This window comes from Vipera ursinii, assembly GCF_947247035.1.
Source record: "Vipera ursinii genome assembly, chromosome: Z".
Classification (NCBI taxonomy): Eukaryota; Metazoa; Chordata; class Lepidosauria; order Squamata; family Viperidae; genus Vipera; species Vipera ursinii.
The window spans coordinates 96636033-96657426 of NC_139517.1; the positions used below are offsets into that span (position 1 = coordinate 96636033).

A 21394-nucleotide genomic window follows, 5' to 3' on the forward strand; every position below is an offset into this window, starting at 1 on the left:
CTCTCTTTCTTTCTTTCTTTCTTTTTCTTTCTTTCTTTCTTCTTCTTCCCTCCCTCCCTCCTTTCTTCCTTCCTTCTCCCTTCCTTCCTTCCTTCTCTCTCTCTTTCTTGCTCCCTCCATCCTCCCTTTCTTCCTTCCTTCCTTCTTCCTTTCTTCCTTTCTTATTTCTCTCTCTCCTTCCTCTTTCTTTCTTTCTTCTTTCTTTCTTTCTTTCTTTCTCTTTCTTTCTTTCTTTCTTTTTCTTTCTTTCTTTTTTTCTTTCTTTCTTTCTATCTCTCTCTTTCTTCCTTCCTCCCACCCTCCCTCCCTTCCTTCTCTCTCTCTCTCCCCTCCTTCCTTCCTAGTATACCGGTACTATTTGGTTCAGAATATTTTTTCTCATTTTCCTGCTCTAAAAACTGGGTGCGTCTTATGGTCAGGTGCGTCTTATGGTCCGCAAAATACGGTAATTGTGCCATTGGTGACACTAGTGGGTTAGTATGCTGAGCTTGTCTATCAGAAGGTCGGCAGTTTGGCGGGTCGAATCCCGAGTGCCGTGTAACAGAGTGAGCGCCTGTTACTCGTCCCAGATTCTGCCAACCTAGCAGTTCGAAAGCACATAAAAATGCAAGTAGAAAAATAGGGACCACTACAGTGGGAAGGTAGCAGCATTCTGTGCGCCTTTGGCATTTAGTCATGCCGGCCACATGACCACGGAGATGTCCTCGGACAAGCGCTGGCTCTTCGGCTTTGAAATGGAGATGAGCACCAGCCCCTAGAGTTGGAAACGACTAGCACGCATGTGCGGGGGAACCTTTACCTTTACTGCTAAGTGAAGATCATTTAGGTCATTAAGTAATGACTTCATATTATCATGACTTTTGACATCTTGTTGGATTCCCCATTGATTTTGCTTGCTGGAATCTGACAGGGAAGGTCACAAATTATGATCATGTGACCATGGGAAGCTGCAATGACTCTAAGTACAAGGACTAGTCACAACTACCATTCATTCAGTTCCATTTTAAGTTTCAATGATCAGTAAATGTGTAGTCCTTAAACAAAGGTCATCTGTATTTTGCAATCAATAAATCATCAATCAAATCTGATGATTGTAACTGTATTCTTTCTGACAAAAACTAATTTCTTCCCTTACAAAGAAAGGTCCTATTTCACCATTTTTCTAGTAGATACAAGAATCACATTATTTTTCCACCCTCAATTAACAAATTGAAATAGCACAAGGTCCTCTGTGTTTGTGTGTGTGTGTGTGTGTGTGTGTGTGTGTGTAAATTAGGGCTTTCACAAAGCTGTGTGGGCTGGTATGTCTGAATCAGCAGAAGCTTCCAGATACCTTTTAAGGATATCTCTATGTAAAGCACATTACAACAGTGAAGCAGGAGATTACCACAGAATGGATAAATGTGAAAAGTATATTACAATCCAGGAATGGGCACAACTTCATCTTACAGGGCTCAGTTTTAACCTGTTGCTCGTCAGCCAAACCTCAACAGTAACCAGGCATCAAGAAAGAGAACTCATAGCATTACTTAACTCACTATGGGCAAAGATGTACAACTGAGTATCATCAGCATACTCAGCAAACCAACGATCTTTCTCAGCGGTTTCATGTAGATGTCAAATAAAGAGTGGACAAGAAGCCAGGGGATGGATCTCTCACTTCCAATCAACACTGACTCAAAATGGCCTCAGAGGAAAGAAGTAAACCAGGACAATACAGTGACCTTCACTCTCAATCTCTGGAGTAGTTTTAGAAAGGTACTCAATGGTAGTCAATAGTCAATGGTATCAAAACCTTGTAGGGATAAACTATTCTATTCTTTATTGAAAAATAAACCTGAACATAGTATTTTCACTTCATTTTTAGTGGATACCATATGTTTAGAAATGTAAAATCATGGATCTGAACTGAAGCCCACTTTGAACCATGGCAGATTCATATTATGCAACTGTCTATCTAACAATGGAGGTAATAGTCTAGAGCAGGGTTTTTCAACAGGTGGTACGCATACCACTAGTGCAGGGGTCGGCAACCTGAAACAGCCACTCGGAATCGGTTCCATCACAAAAAAAACCCTGGGAGCTGCAAAAAATGTGTGTGCAGGCGTGCACGCATGCACAGAACAAGGGGTTTCACTGAAGAGTGAAGCCTAAGGCAAGACATGCACCTGCCCTGCCCCCTCTGCTCTCATTTACTCACGTTTTGTTTGCAAAAGCTTCTCTCCCGCTCTCTTATTCATTCACATTTTGCTCTAAAAAGCCTCTTTCACACTCTCATTCACTCACATGGAAGCGTGAAACCTTCACCAGTGGAAGCGGCGGCAAGAGAGATGCTAGATGTCCGCCGCATCTCCGTCAGCCTCTGCCTCCCCCGCAGAAACAAATTCCCATGCTGGCCCCTATGGCAGCAGCAGGCCCCAAGGGCTGGGCAATCACTCCGGCAGTGGTGGCGGCTGCTGTTGGGGCGGCCTAATGAGCTCGCCAAGAGACGCTGGAGGTGCTCCAGGCCCAGCGTGGTAGTCGCTGTGCTCACCATCTTTGGCAGCTGTGGCGGCAGGAGCAGCAGTTTGTCTGGGCAGCACCGCCTATTACTTGGAGGGATGGGAGCTGCCAGCGCATCGCCCACGCCCGCTTGCCGAGTACTGCCCCAACAGCCACTACCGCTGCCTTCCTATTGCTTCTGCCCGGCAGGCAGGCGGTGCTGGTCCTGCCGCCACAGCCACAAAGATGGCAAGCACCATCTTTTGGGTTTTCTAAGTTTTCTGGGTTTTCTGAGGCAAAGAAGGAGGAAATAAAGTGCGGACTGCTCACCACTGTGTTTTGGGCGCGGACACAGCGGGGCTTAAGTGGCGGAGAGAAAGGGTGAGTTGAGGCATACTGTTTCCATTGTTTAAGTTTGCTGCTCGGCTTCTCTCCAGCCCTCCAATTGTGCAGCTCTTCCCTCCTGCAAGCCTCGAGCTTGCCGGCCCTCTCTTTTTCCTGCAATTCCCTCATCATTATAAAAAATCATAAAAGGCATGCATGATTTTCCACCTGCTGCACCTTCCTGGGGCTGCCCTCCACCACTGTTTCTCCCAGTGTGGTGGGGAGGGAGTTGGGCGAGGCGGCAGCAGCGTGGTCAGAGAAGGGGAGCCCAAGGAAGGCGCAGCAGGTGGAAAAAGGGCCGGATGGCCCTGCTGTGAAAGAATGGAGTGGGGAGGGAGTCAGGCGAGACAGCAGCAGTGTTTTCGGAGGAGGGGAGCCTGAGGAAGGCGCAGCAGGTAGATAAAGGGCCCACTTGTCCTGTTTTCAGCGAAGCAGTCAGAAGATTCAGAATGCCAAACCCTTCGCCTGAAATTCCTTTCTGTTGGGGACCCTAAAGGGGCCAGAACCCACCCCAAAGAGGTGGAATGAAGGAAGAAAATCCCAGGAAAGTAAAAGAGATGGCGGTCTCCCTGAACGGTCCAGGAGAAGCCTTCCAGAAACCAACAGAAGAAAAAGCTAGCTAACTCCATTGTCTAGCCATAGCTGAAAACAATGGAAGTCACAAGCTCTATATTGATGATAACTTTATTGTCACTTTGAATGTACACCAATCGGCATACATCAAAATGAAATTTCGTTGCATACAGCTCTCAAAGGGTCACCACCTCCAATATATAATCCTTGTTCGGGGCCTGCTCAAATTTCACATTGTCCATTTTAGTCTCTAGGGAGTGAATGATGGCAAACAGGACAGATGGAAATGGGGCTCCATGTGGATTAGCCCTCAAATTCGCTTTTATTCTGACAACCTCGCCTTCTTTCCTTTTTCTGATCCTGACTCTTCCACCCTTTCCTTAAAGAGGCCTTGCTTCTTTTCACCCCTGGAGCACGCTGCTGCTGCCACCACCAATTCCTCCAAAAGCCTCTCTCTCTTCCTCTGGGCCTGCCAACAGCCTCATCCAGTTCCTTCGCTCCATAAGCTTCAGGTCCTCTCCTCCTCTGCCTCCTCTGGAAACAGCCCTGATTTGCAGTAGAATCCATCACTGGCCCAGCAGTCAGATCTTGGTGCTGGTAGAACAAACTCAAACAGTGCCAACGACTTTTAACGGTCTCACCAACAGTTCTAAAACAACTAGAAACTCACCATGCCAGCAAAGATTGTCGGTCGTATGTCGTATGTTACCTTAGTTCCACCATATTAAGCTGATTTTAAACAGTACGTTTGAAGCTGGGTAAGAATATTGATTTTCTCTATCCTACCTATTTTCCTGAAGAACAAAGTCCCAAAAGTAAGAGATCTCTGGGGGGGGGAAAGAGAAGGGGGTTTCTACTCCTTTTGGCTATTGGAAGCGGTGAAACTTACCCTTTAGAGAAAGAAAAAAAGACTAGAAACATCTGAAAAGTGAGCAAACGCTGACACCTACTGGTGGGTGAGGATTTTTGTCTCTGACCTTCAAAGTTCTTAATAAGTACAGCTGTGTAAATAAAGTGAGACTAACAAACCTGAAGCAATGAATACTTCACAACCATTTCAAAGGATAGTAATTTTAAAATACAACAACTTTGAGAGTATGAATCAACTTATCTCCAATTTAATTTAACTCCAAGAAATTTCTCAGGAAAATACAGCAGAGATGACTGAACATAATTCTGAGGATAGAGACTTAAAGATGGAACCGTATAAAATAAAAAATCATAATTTAATTTAAGTGGCAGATATTTTAATGCATCCAAGCAATTTTGAAGATAAGAAAAAGAATGAGAAAAAAATACTTTACAGAGAAACGAATGATGTAGCAAAATGCACTGATTAAGAAAGGCAATGGCCAGATCAAAAACATTAAATTGGAAACCAAGAAAATAGATGGGAATTATCAGAGAATACTTAAAAAGAAACATTTGTTTGAATATGGCTAAAAAAAATGGAAAATTTTTGGAATATACTACTTTTAGAGGGATGAATTTTTTAACTAATACAATGTTTTTTTCCCTTTCTGTAAAAGAAAAAAAACTGAAATGATTTAAACAAAGCAAACATTTTAGTTATTTAAATGTGATGATAAGAAAAACATAAAAATGTGTTTTGAAGTAGAGAAAGGATTAGATGATTAGATCTATTGAATGGAATGGTCAAAGTTTAAATAGATTAAATATATTTTCAGCTATGGTTAAAAAGAATAAGAAATTGAGGAAATAAATATATATTAAGTTAGGAGGGATACATATTTTAAGTAGTATGTTATTTTTTGTATTTCATTGCTTTTATCTTTTTTCCCCTCTTTCTTCTTTTTCTCCTCTTTTTCATCTCTCTCTCCTTTTCTCTTTCTACTTTTTAATCTATTGCTTAAGAAATATAAAAGTATGAGAGGGCTTATATGGAAAAAATAGAATTAAATGCACCAATGTAATTGTTTAATTGTTGAGAAAACTGTCACTAATAAGAATATTTAGAATTTGGGGGGAGAAATAAACTGAATTAAGCACAGTAACAGGATTTATGATAAGGCAACTAAAATGATTAACAGGAATATTGGAAAAACTATATACTTAATTGTTTATCAAAATAATGAGAATTGTTTTAATCTAATGTTTGCAAAAAGGATACTTTGGGGAAAGGGGAAATCAACTGAAATTAACATATGGAATATAGATTATAGAAATCAATTGTTAAAGTTTTATAAATGTTACCCAGACAACATACTGTTTACTAATTACTGAATGATTTATGTTCTGTTAAAAAAAACAATAAAATATATACAATAATAATAATAATAAACGCAGTGGCCAAGTTCAAATGTGAAAAAAAGGAAAAAGGACCCACTCACCTTTCCAGCAGTCCTCCAGTCTCTTCCTCTGCTGCCAAGCGCAGTCCGAAGAAGAAAGGAGGTTTGTGGGCAGTCCCACAAACCAAAGAATTTCAACCAGTCAATTCAAACTTCGCCACTTTTTTTTGTGAGAAGTTTGAATTGATTGGTTGAATTTTTTTAGTCCCACTTTTTTTTCCGGGACTGCACATGGTGGAAGAGGACTGGAAGCCGCAGGAGATGGCTGAAAGAGCCGCATGCGGCTCTGGAGCCACGGGTTGCTAAACCGTGCACTAGTGGTACATGAGCATCTGGTTGGTGGTACACGTAGGACTGGTTGAACAGCACTGTAAAAAGAAAAGTAAAAAAAAAGTAAAAAGCGTTTTTTACTAACCTGCTTTCAGCTGCATTTTGTTTCTCCATTCACTTCTCAGCCGCATGTTTGGTGAACAAAAAAAGTTCCATGAGACTTTCTAACTTCTCGCGAGATCTTGCGAGAAGTTAGAAAGTCTCATGGAGCTTTTTTTCTTTTTTACCAATAGTTCCAAAAACATGTGGCGAAGGCAGAGAAGTGGAGAAATGGAATGCAGCTGAAAGCAGGTTAGTAAAAAAACACTTCGGGGTGGTGAGGGCATCTGGGTGGGGGCTGGCATAAACTGGCTAGGCTTGTTCCATCCAGATGTCTTTTGCACTTGCCGAAAGAAGGGAGCCCCGCCTTTCCTCTTGAACGCTTGAGCAGGGTTTCTGCATGGTTTCCACTGCAGGGAGGTCCATGCCTGCAGCCATGAGGACGCCACTGGGATTCCCCTCCCCACAGCATGATGCTGGATCGTCCCGCGCCCTCTGCAGAGAGCACCTGGAAGTCTGCTGGCTCCCTGGCGGTTACCCCAGCCAGTGAGGAGAACGGGGGAAAGGTGGCAAGCCTGGAACCAGCTCTGACCACTCCGGAGGGCTCCCAGCATTCCGCTCGCCAGCGCCCTCCTGCTCTCTTCACCAGCTGGAGCTGCCACCAGGAGGCCAGTGGAATGCGGGAACCCTCCAGTGTGGTCAGGGCTGGTTCCAGGCTTGCCGCCTTTCCCTTGTTCTCCTCATCGGCAACCCCCTGTAGAACTCCTGTCAGTGACATGGCTGGACCGGCAGAGCTCACAGCCGAAAGGGCGCAAAGCGGAGGAGGTAAGTCCATGGGCAACCCCAGAACCAGACCAAAGGACAGGAGAGGGGGACACAGGCGCCACAGTTCCAATGACCGGCATGCCCCTTGGAGAAGCGCCTGCGACCTTTGCCTGATCTCGGCCTGACTTTTCTAACCGGCGGCCAGTGAAGGGCGGTGGGGCTTGGAGTGATCGGCTGGTCCAAAACCAGGCTTGGAAGAACGCTGCTCCTAGAGGCCAGGGGTGGCTGCACCAGGAAGCCACAGCCAAGTGGCAGAAAGCCACAAGGAGGTTGGGGAGGGGGCGGCACTCAGACGCAAAGGGAGAAGCAACAACAGCCAACAGCTCTGCTACTTCCTCCCTTCCTTCCTCAGTCCCCAACCCGCAAGGGATCGAAGGAGGAGCTGAATGCTCCGGGATTTCCACAGGAAATACTGAAGCTGGCCTCCTTTGGCTGCTGCTGTTACAGCAGCAGATGCCTGAAGGAGGAAGCCAAACAGAGCATTTCACTGCCGAGCAAGTCGTGGAGGTGCGCGAGTTTGGCGACACATGTGCCCGCCTCTAGAACTTCTCTCCTCCACTCGCCGCCCCTCGTCGTAGCTGCCTTGAGGTTGGGCCTCTGAAAAACCTTGGAGAGCCCGAAGAGAGGAGGGGAGGGAGGACAGGAAGGAGGCGGTGTTGCAACACCCAGCAGACCCTCAACTTGCTGGCTTCTCCCCATTACCTTGAATGTCATTGACTTCTATCTAGGGAAAGTCCTGCTGGTCCCATGCAGAGGGGACAAAGCGCGCCAAGTGAGACGCTTGGTCCCTCAAGCCGTAGAGTTTTTTGGGGGGGCTTCTGCTGGGTGGAGATGCTGGGAACTAAAATGTGAAGGGTGGCGGGTGGGCAGGGAGGGCAGGCACCACTCTCTCGTGGCCATGTAGCGGAGGCGCCGGGCCCTGTGGGCACCGCTCACCAACCAGGCAAGTGCAGGAAAGCGGAGCCGGGCAGCCTGCAGGCACCGCTCACCCTCAGCTAGCCGAGCCCGGAAGCCAGAGCACACCACCCCTGATGGGGCCTCGCAGTGGCGCAGTCTGGCCAGATGCCCTCAGGGGAGCCCTCCGGCTCTTTGCCCCAGAGTGCTCCTAGGAGCTGGGGAAAGCAGGGCTCTCCAGAGTGGGGAGATGCATCCTGTGCCCGAGTCCCATCATTTTTCCTCTGTCTCTCACACACACACACACGCCCCTTTTCCCAGCCAGGATAAAAAAGAGGAGCAGCCCTGAGTCTCTACCTGTCAGGTAGTAAAGGATCTGTCAGACAATTTTACCAGCTGTCCAAATGGGGAGGGAGGGAAAGGGAAAGTATGTGGATGCGGAAGGGAAGGAAAAGAAATAAACAGATGAAAAAGGGAAGGAAAGAAAAGGAAAGAGAAATGTGAGAGAAAGCAAGGAAGAAGAGTGAGAAGGGAAAAGAGAGAGAAAGGTGAAGAAAGAAGGAAAGGGTGAAAGGTGAGAGAAAGGAAGGAAGGAAGAAAAGGAAGGAAAGAAATAAGAAAGGAACAATGGGAGAGAGGGATGGAAGACACCCACCCCAGTCCCACCCCCCTCTACCAGAGACCCACAGATTTTCCCCCCACAGGCACCTTACAACCTGAGCCATTGACTTCGCTTGTCAAAAAGTTGCAAAAGGTGATCACATGACCCTGGGACACTGAACGTCATAAGTATGAATCAGTTGCCAAGCATCTGAATGTAAATCATATGACCCTGGGGATGCTGCAACAGTCATAAGTGTGAAAAATGGTCATGTCACTGTTTTCAATGCCGTTGTAACTTCAAACAGTCATTAAGCACATTGTTGTAAGTCGAGGACTACCTGTACTTTATCATTTTTTTCCTCTTTGTTTGGTCAAGTTCTTTACATCTTGCTAGGCAACTGGTGGTACTCGGATAGTGCCTTATCATAAAAGTGGTACAATGGGTGAAAAGGTTGAAAGGCTCTGGTCTAGAGTGATAAAAGCTGCTCTTGAGTGCTAAAATGACCATGCTGGGGAAGGTGGGGAGATATACATTGAAAGGTCTCAGTCCCTCTAATCACAAGAAATAAAATTCAATTCTTGCCCTCTATTTGAAGCATATTAGAAAGGGGAAAGGGAGGGAAAAGATAGTTCTTCCTTTAAAAATTTTTCTTGGTTGCTTCAGAGACATAGGAGTCATAGAGAAATCTAGTATTTTCTAGAGAAAAAACAAGACTAAGTGAACCGCAACAGAAGACATTGCTTATTAGTCCTCCCATTGCAATCTGCTTCACCCCTCTACCAAGAACTATTCAAAAATTGAATTTGAGTATTTCAGACTTACCAAGATAATAATTCACAAAATCAGCAGTCAATGCTGGCTGTTTATGCTTTCGTCTTCCATCCACACTGGAACTGGTATCTGAAGTGTCAACAGGAAAGATGTCTGTACTAATGCCCATTAATTCAGCTTTACGCATGAGCTTACGTATTGCTGAAGCACTGCTAGTGAGTGGCCGTGGCAGTTTTTCTCTTGGAACCCATGCCTGTGGTCTTGTGGTGCGTGCTAATTCTGCTTTAGCCCGATACTGCTGAAGTCTGGCATTAATTCGAGCCTATGTCACAAAATTAAACAGTGTAGCATACAAAATCAAGGGAAAGAAAGAAACTTCATCTCATTTTAAAAGCTTTACATTTATATTGTAGCAAAAACAAACTGCACTTAAGCTAAATGAACTATCAAGAGTCTATTATGGACTCCACTGTGTATACAGTGACCCTGAATTATTCAAGAGCATGCTATCCCATCATGCAATCCAGAAACTTAAGTCTGATAATAGCATCTATTTTCTTCATAATCTGTTTTTCTTCAAAAGCAATTTGGAATTTTCCAACTCATGGCACATAAGAAGAGTTCTGCTAGTCAATTTGATCCATAAAGGAAATTCACCAGCAGAATATGAAAGTATTGATTTTTTTCTATATGTTTTTTTTTATCCAGCAACCACTTTTCAGAGTAATATTGCTTCTGATTTTGAAAATAAAATATAATCATCAGGATCAGTTGCCATGGACAAATCTTCTAATCTCAAAGTTATTTTTCTTGCATCCAAATTGACAGTATCAATTAGGCCATGCATTAGCCTAATGAAGCTAACCATTACATATAGTCCTTGATTTAAGCCATAATTTTTATCAAACTATTTGTTGTTAAGTAGTTTATTCATTAGGCAAGATATCACATTACTGCAACTTGTGACCTTCTCTGCTATCTTTCCCACTGACTTTGTGAGAAGCCAACTGGAAAGGTTGCAAATGGTGATCAAATGATCTTGGGATGCTTCAACTGTCATAAATGTAAGCCAGTTGCCAAGGATTCTAATTTTGATCACATGACAATGGAGAAACTGTGGAAGGCAAAAATGCAAGAACCAATCGTGAGTCACATTTTCCAGTGTTGTAACTTCAAAAGGCCACTTAACAAACAGTCACAAGTCAACGGCTACTGTATAACCACAAGATGGATCTCTCATCAATCATAACCAGGTTAGATATTATCTGCATATATGCAAAATCAGAGTACATGTGCCAATGTAAATCACTTATTTATCTCATTTTAATCCATTTCTTCGGAGTTCTTTCTATTTCATCTTTTAAATATAATCTTAAATTCTATGATTTCATTAGTTAATTTTGTCATACCATGGTCTCTATTATCTCAACTTAAATAGGATAAAGATGTGGATTCATGGAAGCTGAAGTAGCTGAAACAGGATGTTAATTTAAGTCAAGAGAAAAATGTTACAGTTTGCAAACAGGTAAACAAAATATTTGAGAATCAGTGTTTCCAGAAATGCTTGCTTCGTGTAATTTTTCTGTACCATTATTATTCAGAAACTTGTACCAAACAAACTATAATAATACCTGAGCTTCGGGTGAAAGTTGTTTTTCTCTTTCTTGCAAAGACATTTTACAGTAGGACTGTAAAGCCAAATAGTTCTTACGCTTCCATTTTCTATCCATTCTGTCTGCATGTTGTTTACAGTAAGCAAAAAAAGGATCTGCAATATCCTAAAGCAATGAAACAAAAATGAAGAACATTTTTATAAAATTTATTTGCCAGTCATTTCAGAGTTTAAAGTGACTCTGAGTGGCTTTCAATAAGATAATATGACAACAGATTAAAATTATATTAAAACTAACTAATAAACATGTGTTCAGAGGGACAGGTAGAGGTGCCTTCTCTGTTAGTGCATCAACCACCTTGTCAACAGCTTTTCCTCCAGGACCACATACCAGTTGGCATACCCAGGTTTTAAGGCTCTTCCTAAAGCTTAAAACAGAGGAGGCAGATTTTACCTTTTCTGGCAAGATGTTCCAAAGGAGATGAGTCATGACAGAAATGCCTGGCATTCTGTCAAGGAACTCTGGAATTCCTTGGCTGAGAGCATTCACAAGAAGCTCTTTCTGCCAGCACAAGTGGGGCAGGCTAATTCCCTGGTGGAAAAATGGTTCTACATATATCCTGTACCCTTGCTATAGGGGCTTTAAAGGTAATAGCCATCATCTTGAATTGGAAACAGATTGCAGACAGTGCAGCTCATGTAACAGTGGTGTTACATATGCTACTCGAGAAAGTGTCCAAAACGGTCCGTCCTGCTGTATACTGGACTAATTGTAGCTTCTGAACACTCTTCAAGAGTAGCCCCGTGTAGAGAGAGTTGTAATAATCCAAGACGGAAATTACCAGGGCATGAGTGACTGAGTGCAGGATCTCATAATCCAGAAAAGAACATTAAAGCTTCTAAAACAATTTTATTCAATCATAGTATGAACAACTCATGTTGCAGGATCCAATCTGAGTAAATCACCGGAACCAGAGGTTTATTCTTCCAAATTTTGAACTCAAGCTGGAACCCATTCTCAAGAAACATCTCACTCTCCAAAATGTGTGCACTGGGCTTTTTATGCTAGTTTTTATGTGGTGCCTGATTGTGTGTGGCTTTTTATTATTAATTATTTTAATTATTAAATGGGGTCTCCGGTTAGTAAGTTATTGACTATTGTTTCTGTCAACGCTGCTAACATCGAATGTTATTGCTTGGCAAGAGATGAAGAAGTAGCCATTTCATATGTTAAACTTGTGTATTGCTTTAAGAGATTGAGTTTAAGGTTGGGAGAGGGGAAGAGGAGGATTGTACCTTCAAGGCCATCTCTAACTAAAGAAGATCAGACCTTGGCGTCTATGGAGAATATGATTAATGACAAAATTAGAAAGGTAGAGAATTGTGTTTTAATATATTGTGCAAGGGGCGGAGATTTCAGATTCCAGCTTCCTTCCAGCAAGCATTTGCCGGCGTATTAGGCTGAATAAATAAATAAATAAAAAATAAAAATAAAAATAAAAATAAATAAAGGACTTTTAAGGTAAACAATGCCTCAGAGTCACTTGAAAAGCCCATAGGTTGGAAACCTGACAGTTTGCTTGTGCTGCCATGCCCTCAGCTTCTAAGTACCTGATAAGTTGGTGGTAAATCAGCATTCCTGTTGACTGAGAAGGGGCTTCAATCATTTCTATTTTTGTCTTTTGGCTATTTTTGTCCCTGCTTGACCAACAATCTTACTGACTGCAAAACTAAATGAACAGTGCAGATCAGAACAGTCTAGTGCACACATTCTGGAGAGTGAGAGGTTCCCTGAAGTTGGGCTCCAGCATGAATCCGAAGGCTACGAAGAATAAATCTCTATTTCTACATGTATATTTCTCTTCATTCACAACTCATGTTGTTCATTTTTTTAATGAAGGCAAGTCAAATTTAAAAACCTTATCAACTTCTGAAAAACTATAGTCTTATAGAATTATATATTTTTTCCGGTCAGTACATGAATAACACAATTGATCAGGGCTTTTTTTGTCATAGAACGCACAGAACGGAGTTCCAGCACCTTTTTGGATGGAACCTTGTAGGATAGGCAAGGCGGGTTATATGACATGTGTGAGTTCCGGCACCTTTTTCTTTTACAAAAAAAGGACTGCAATTGATAATAAGTATTTTGCAACCAAAAGCAGCTTTTTAGTTTTAAACAGATATAATACAACAATGTGATTATGATATATTATTATCTGACAAAATATCAGACAAAAATAATGGATGGCATGGGGCATCTGAACACTGTGTTATTTGATTATAGAGAAGTACTCAACTGTAATAGAGCTGAAGGTCATAATCAACCTATTTACACATTTTTAGCATAAAACAATTGCAGGAGAAAATCGTTCGATCAAAAACAACCATCTCTCCAAAGAAAACAGAAGGAAAAGAGGAAGGCAGACAATGCCTGTTAATTATGAGGTAAGGAAAAAAACCCAATCAACTTTAAAATAAACTATGCTATGCTAAATAAATATGCTAAATATTTTTTCATCAAGACTACTTGCACTTAAATCTAAGGATGGCTTCAGTATAACAAAATATAAATGCTGTTATGTATGATATTTTAATATGTTTATCTGGATTTTTAATGGTAAAAGATCCCACCCCAGATTGAATCATTAGAATACTCAAGTTGACTTACTTCCTCTGCGGCAGCTTCTGACAATAGGCCTTCTTTCTGAGCACAGGTCACATGGAAATAAGCTCTACACATTCCAGCATCACAGCTAATGCAAACACCAGTTCTGGCAAAACGAGGATCTTCACAGAAGCTACATTCCTGCCGCAGATCAGTGAGAGAAAGCAATGGAATAAATACTAGAAAAACAGACATTAAGTTTCAACTATAGGTAGATGTTTAACCATGGTAATTAGGACCGGAATTTCTTTTGCTAAGTAATACAGTTGTAAAGTGCAATGTCACATGACTTCATGTGACACAATCATGGCAATCCCAACTTGCACTGTTAATAAAATCCCACCAGTCATTAGGCAAAGACTCATCTTGATCCAATGTATTCCCAGCTAGGTCCCTCCCAGCCCTGAGCCTTGGTAAGGTGAAGGACTGTCTTCTCTTTAACTCTCTCACCCAACTATCTGTCTGTCCATATCTGCTACTTTAGTCATCTTGTCAGCCTTCCCAGATAGACTAGACAGGAAATATGACTAGATGAGCTAATTCTAATTTATTATAATAGAATCTTGCAAGTACAATAGTATGCATTTATTCTGTCTCTTTTACAGACTGAGAAGTTTATTTTATTTTTATTTAATTTATTTTAATTCCATTTATATCCCGCCCTTCTCCGAAGACTCAGGGCGGCTTACAAGCTTAGCAGTAGCCTTCATTCTATGTATATGCCTGCTTATTAGGGCTTTCACACACACCCCCAAGCGGCATTATTACAAAGTCAGCTTAATTGCCCCCAACAATCTGGGTCCTCATTTTACCTACCTCGGAAGGATGGAAGGCTGAGTCAACCTTGAGCCAGGTGGGATGCGAACCTGCACTAATTGCAGGCAGCTGGTGTTACTTAAGGAGGCATTAGCCCACTGCTCCACCAAGGCTCTTTATAGTTAGGAAGGATTCTTTCTGGGTCTCTTTATTTTTCTATTATGTAGTTGCAGGGTATGTCTTCGCTTATCTGATTGTTCCCTAGGTAGCATCTCTCCTTCTGCCTACCCGTCTCTGAGTTATTTCCACATAGCCTTACATCCTGCACAACGACACTCCTTGGAGTAGAGGCAACACTGGGGCCAAAAAACAGGTCTAAGATCTTCAGCAGTCTCAGACAGATGCCACTGCCCCTGGGCTTCTACTTCAGCCCAAGCTCTGCTGCTGCCAAGGAGTGAACCTCAGACCTGCTGCAAGCCACTCTAGTGCACAGAGCAAAGCCCCAACCACCCTGCTGCCTTTGTCTTCATCCTGCTCCTGACAAGGTGCACCCAGTCTGACTTTATGCAAAAGCCTCTAAAGCCTTCCAAAACACGAGAGCAGCGCATGTGAATTGGAGAAAGGCATGAACAACCTGAGGAAGAATGTCTGGCCAGAAGCTGTCCTACAGAGGGCCAAGCCAGGCATTCTTTATGAGCAATGGGAGGAAGACAGCAAAGGTCATCTAGAGGGAAAAACACCTATAGAGCACATGGGTAGCTGGGGTTTTGCACTGTGGTGGCTGACCATGGTGCCAAGCCTCTCATGATATTCCTTGTAGTGATGGTAACAATGGGGTCAGTGTAGATGCCCAGAAGTGGTGGTGGCCTGATGGGACTGTTCAAGGCCCTGGGTCTCTACTTCAGCACCAACATCACCAATGATGAGGAATTCTGCTGTTCAGGGCAGCCAAATGGACAGAAGTTGGTGTAGCTAAAGCATCCCTATAGTTATAGTACAGGCAAGCTGTACAGGTAAATGGTTGTCAAGCAAGGACCACCTATATATAGAGTGTGCTTTACAGTATCTTGACTGCTTTCAAAATCTATTTTTAAAGAATCCAATCTTAAAGAAATACAATAAAAATAAAATGGAGAAATAAGCAGACAGAACAAATGATGGAACATTCAAATTGAAATAGATTTTTCCTCTACTTTTAACAGAAAAAATCACATAAATTATTCTAAATTTCTGCAATAAAATTTAATTAGAATTGTATATTTGCTTTTCTGTCTCACTTTTCATTACAATTTCAACAAATATAATCCATATGAAATAATATATACAAGATCACCAATAACAATGAACAATGATTGCATTGTTTCTTATCTCCATAAAGCTAGTTCGTAATAAAAAGGGGAAAAAAATCATTATATTAATCTACAATACATTTTGAATACTTAGCTGCAATGAATAGAAGCAAACAAAAGAAATACATAACAGCAATCTACATGTTAGTAAAATACAACTCTTTTGATGTTACCTTTGCACCATACTTGGAATAGTTCATTTCTGTAAGTGTTACTGGTCGCAATTTGTCAATATCTCCAAATGCCACTCCGGGAACATAAAGTGCACAAACAATATGGACCCATCTATAAAGAAAAGGATATTGTGCATTTTCAACTGAAAAAAGTAACAGGATAGACAATTGCCCCCATATATAAAAATATTGAAATATCTTTACATCTGAACAATAAATGATAGAAAATAAAATGTTGCAATGATCCAATTGATAATTGTATCTTCTACAAATCTGAAGAATAGCACAAGAATGTTTTAAATTACAATTAATGAAGTTGAAGCTAACATTTTACATACCCTTCTTGAATTTCTGGGATTAAAATAAAAAGTTATATTTTCCGCATGCCTTTGAACACTCTATATTGCAAGCTTCTAGAGATAATTGGAATATGTGCAAAAAAGAATTAATTGATTAATTTGTATTTATTAAGTAAAATATTTCTCCCATCCTACAAGAATAGATCTTAGCACAAAAGAAAATAACTTGCAATTCATCCATGCATTAGAAATACAGAAACACACTAATAATCTAATAAACAAAATATAATTAACATATAATCAATACAAATAATGGCTTAAGCAAATAATCATGGGCATTGCTGTTGTATCTCTAAAAGAAAATCATCCCAGCCAAGAAAGCTCTATCTTCCATTTCTTTACTATGTTCAGATTACACTGTTGAGATGCAAAGGACAATCTTCTTAACGAACCATAATCTTAGGGCAAGTGTATACCAGAAAAGTCATTCCCTCAAATACTGAACATCTCTAATACCTCCCTAAGTTGCAATTTCTGAATTGTTTTTTCAGTACATCTCTATGAAGATTCCATTGTGATAATCTGCACTGGCCATTGTCAAAATATAACCATTCTGACTGGATTCTCACTGCTTAGAAGCCACCATTAAACATAAGACCTTATAACTTCAGATGAACATTAAAACCACAAGGACACAATTAAGTTATTGAAATTTATACCACAATTTTCTATCTTTTTTTGATTGGGCTCTTCAAGCTAGAAAATAAATATTTCTGATGCAATCTTAAAACTAAATTCACTGCAACTTGGCTATTTGCAAGTTAAAATGTATTCTTTTCTCAACTGTCGACACTACACGATCAGCAGAATTTTAGGCTTGTTCTGATGTCTGTATAATCCCAGAGGCTTCATCTGCATTATTTTGTTTTTTGTTGTATACAGGGCTTTTTTTCTCATAGAACGCTCAGAACAGCGTTCCGGCACCATTTTTTCGCAAAAAAAAAAAGCTCCGTCTGAAAGCCTATTGCAGGGCTAGGCAATCTTGGCCCTTTTTTATGACTCGTGTACTTCAACTCCCAGAAATCCTGAGTCAGCCATGCTGAGGGAAAAGGGAAAGGTTTCCAAGCTGAGCCATGCTGGCTCAGGAATTCTGGGAGTTGAAGTCCTTGAGTCATAAAAGAGCCTGCCCTACAGGAGGACATTAAAGTTATTTACAGGGTTACTTCTTTGGGAACCAAACTTTTAGAATCTAAAACAGCTAATTAAGAACAGGAAAGAACCTCACATTTTTCATCTGCTTCTGTCTTTTGGAAGGTAAAATTAGATAACAAAATAATCTATTTCCTATGCTAACATCTCTGTAATGAAATCAAACATTTTTCTCAATGTAATATGTCTAATTTAGCTGATGCTAGAAAAAAATAGTAGCTTTTGTACAGACTCTTGAAAACTATTTTGAATCTAACCTTCTATTACAACTAAACCACTTTAAATTAAACAATTCTTAAGAATAAAATGTTCTTAATTTGGACTTTACTTTTACTGTTTGGACTGTTGTGTGTTTTGAAAAATAGATTATTTAGAATCTAGTTATGTTGCACTTCAGTGTTTAAATAATTAATCTAGTATATACATAACAATATATGATGTTTTCCATGGTGAGGTTAACATCAATAACAACATTTATTAAAAAGGCTAAAATAATTTCTGGTGGTATTATCTGTACATTAAAATTTTGTTTAGTCACAATCTTTCACTTTTCACATTCTGGAAAAGCAGTGGTCATGTATCCTAGCAAAAGATGTTACATATGTGCATAAGTGTAGTCAGTAGCATATGCCATTTTAAAAATATCAGATATGCAAAGTAAGAAAAATAAGTCCAAAATATCTGTATTACATCCAGAAATGCCAACTTTGCAACCAATATTTCTCATCCATAACTATGGCACCCTAAGGATACCTGCATACATGCAAATGCTTCTCTGGGATCAGTAACACAGCAGGGATTGCTTTTTCCTCCCAGTAACAGATTGCTGGGAAATACAAAACATGGCCTTAAGAATTCCTGTTTGTTACAAAATTTTCTGGATGTGGTTGGAAAGAGGCCTAGAAATGCCAGCACAAATACATCACACTTGCTGAACGTGCACACGCAACTAATTATAATCTTCAATTATATGTGATATGCTATCAAGGAAAATGTATAGATATAACCAGCAGACGTTTAGGGAACCTTTATTTTTCATACACTGTTCAAATTTTGTTTTAATGCCTTGGTGATACACAATCAAATGTAGTCAGTCTTTTTTTTTAATCCCAAAGCATCTGTTCGTTAAATACAGTATAACAAAGTTTTGGATGATGGAATTTTTTTTATCTAAGGATAACTAATGATAACAGCTCTTAAATCTGTTATTTTGTTTTATTTTTGCACAAAAAATTGTATAATTTGCATTTGCATTCATTTACAAATGGAATATGTTGTTAAAATGTTGTTGTTGTTAGCTGCGAAATCGTGTCCGACCCATCGCGACCCTATGGACAACATTCCTCCAGGCCTTCCTGTCTTCTACCATCTTCTGGAGTCCATTTAAGCTCACGCCTACTGCTTCAGTGACTCCATCCAGCCACCTCATTCTCTGTCGTCCCCTTCTTCTATTGCCCTCGATCTTTCCCAGCATTAGGCTCTTCTCCAGTGAGTCCTTCCTTCTCATTAGGTGGCCAAAGTATTTGAGTTTTAGCTTCAGGATCTGGCCTTCTAAAGAGCAGTCAGGATTGATATCCTCTAGGACTGACCGGTTTGATCGCCTTGCAGTCCAAGGGACTCGCAGGAGTCTTCTCCAGCACCATAGTTCAAAGGCCTCAATTCTTTGGCGCTCAGCCTTTCTTATGGTCCAAATTTCACTGCCATACATTGCAACTGGGAAGACCATAGCCTTGACTATACGCACTTTTGTTGACAGGGTGATGTCTCTGCTTTTTAGTGTGCTGTCTAGATTTGCCATGGCTTTCCTTCCCAGGAGCAAGCGTCTTTTAATTTCTTGGCTACAGTCCCCATCTGCAGTGATCTTGGAGCCCAGGAAAACAAAATTTGTCACTACCTCCATTTCTTCCCCATCTATTTGCCAGGAATTGAGAGGGCCAGATGCCATGATCTTGGTTTTCTTAATGTTAAGTTTCAACCCAAGTTTTGCACTCTCCTTCTTCACCCGCAACAAGAGGCTCTTTAGTTCTTCTTTACTTTCTGCCATTAGAGTGGTATCATCTGCGTATCTTAGGTTGTTGATATTTCTTCCAGCAATCTTAATTCCAACTTTTGATTCATCTAGCCCTGCCTTTCTCATGATGTGCTCTGCATATAAGTTAAATAGGCAGGGCGCAGTATACAGCCTTGCCGGACTCCTTTCTCAATTTTGAACCAATCAGTGGTTCCGTGTCCAGTTCTCACTGTTGCTTCTTGACCCGCATATAGGTTTCTCAAGAGACAAATAAGATGGTCTGGTACTCCCATATGTTAAAATGTATTGGTGTTGAAATAATTAGTGCACACATATACCTAAAACCAGTTTATTGCATTTGGCAATTGTACTAAAAAAATCTCGTTGTCAACCAATATAATTCATTTAATTTGAAATCAAGTGAATCAAGTGAAAACAAATTAATGGCAATTCTTTTATAAGAAGTTGCCTCAAAAAAAATGAGTTTGACATGCCTGCTCTAGATAGTTGAATGCTCCAAAATAAATTCTAGACCAGGCCTGTACATGCAGCCTACCAAATACCTTTAGACAGAGCACAGACTTTTTTTTTTAAAAAAAGTAATAAAATCACCACCACTGCCCTGAAAGTCATGTTGCCTAGTGCCTGCATGGTTTACCATGACCACGAGCTCCAACACTGTAGATGTTCCTCTAGTCACCAAATCACTGATTAGCCCACCAGCATTCCTTTGCAGACCACAAAGATTTTTAATTTATCAGTGTGGGCCTTTCCATTCTACAAGTTGCACAGACCTCTTCTAGATTTTCCTCTTGCCTTTCTGAGTTAACTCCTTGGTCTGTCATTGAGCAAGAATTGACTTTGTAGGGAAGCATATTATCATTTGATGTATATTTAACATATGTTCTACCTTTATTTACCAATTATATAATACTTGTATGCAATTTGTATGCACCTGGCGAAGTTTGGGGCAACTTACAATATTTTTAAAATCGTAAGATTAAAACATAAAAGCAGGGCTTTTTTTCTCATAGAACGCTCAGAATGGCGTTCCGGCACCCTTTTTTGCACAAAAAGAAGAAAGCTTTTGCATAAGCTATGCTACTCCCTCTATTGGCTTTCAAAAGTCTATTGGCTTTTGAAAGCCAATAGGAATTGCTGCTGAATGTGCCAAAAGACCTGGCCGGCAAATGTTGCACCGGCAAGTTGTCTGAAGTGAAGGCGATTTGGCAGGAACTCTGCATCCGTCCCTGCTGCCCAATGACACTATCTCAACTAGGTAAGTAAGAGACGACAAGGAATGGGAGGTGGATTCTGCGGAGTCCATGTGCACTCCCCTGTGTCAGCCAGGCTGGTGGCCTACCTGGTGCTGGACCTGTGCCACCGTCGCCTCACCCTTCATGCCTAAGTGGCTGCCCTGCATCACCTGGCCCACACCGCCTCCGCCGCCCGCCCCGCACAGCCCCGCCATATAGAGCGGGCCCCGCTGCTCCCACAGCACCAGCCGCGCCAGCTGCAGCCCTGGGGGGCAGCCTGCCACCAACACCCCTCGCACCTGTGACCGCAGCAATGCTCCTCCCGCCCCCCCCGCCTCCTGCGGCCGCCAAGATGAGAGTTCTGGCACCTTTTTTTTTTTAGAAAAAAAGCACTGCTTGTATACATTTGCCCAAGGACTACAACCCATCAAGAAGATTATCCTTTGTGTCTAAGAAGTGTGATCTGTTAGCAACATCTAATAAAATAGATATTGTAAAATCATAAAACAATTTTATACACGGACACTTGTGCAAGTTTGTGAATATTTTTAATCAGATTTTAATATGCTCCAAGGAGAATTGAAAAGAATTTCAATCTACACAAAATTGCTTACAACCCCAACTATTTTTGCCATGTGGCAACTAGCCATGTTTTTTTTTTGGAAAATAAAGGGAAATAATAGGCCACCTTCACATTATCTTCAATTATTTTAGTTTGAAAGGCAAGGGTTTGGCTGGAAATTTTTGATAGAATGTATTAATGCAACCTCACTATTGCACCCTGAGGAGTTCAATATAAAGATACACATCTTCAACCACAGCTGCTTCTCAATTTAATTTGCACAGTTTTT

General features: G+C 41.1%; 1 protein-coding gene across 8 annotated transcripts in view; it reads right to left on the minus strand.

The window, feature by feature from the left end:
• PHF14 (PHD finger protein 14) overlaps positions 1-21394 on the minus strand; it is a 155275-nt gene that overhangs the window by 105933 nt on the left and 27948 nt on the right. For all 8 annotated transcript variants that reach the window (XR_014494244.1, XR_014494245.1, XR_014494246.1 and 5 more), the window contains exons 6-9: positions 15769-15880; positions 13494-13631; positions 10842-10988; positions 9262-9532 (exon numbers count right to left, since the gene is read on the minus strand). Coding sequence is in view for 4 of the 8 variants with exons in the window: in XM_083377967.1 (XP_083234093.1) it covers positions 9262-9532; positions 10842-10988; positions 13494-13631; positions 15769-15880 (668 nt within the window). In the remaining 4 variants the exon portion in view is untranslated. The remainder of the gene's footprint in view (positions 1-9261; positions 9533-10841; positions 10989-13493; positions 13632-15768; positions 15881-21394) is intronic.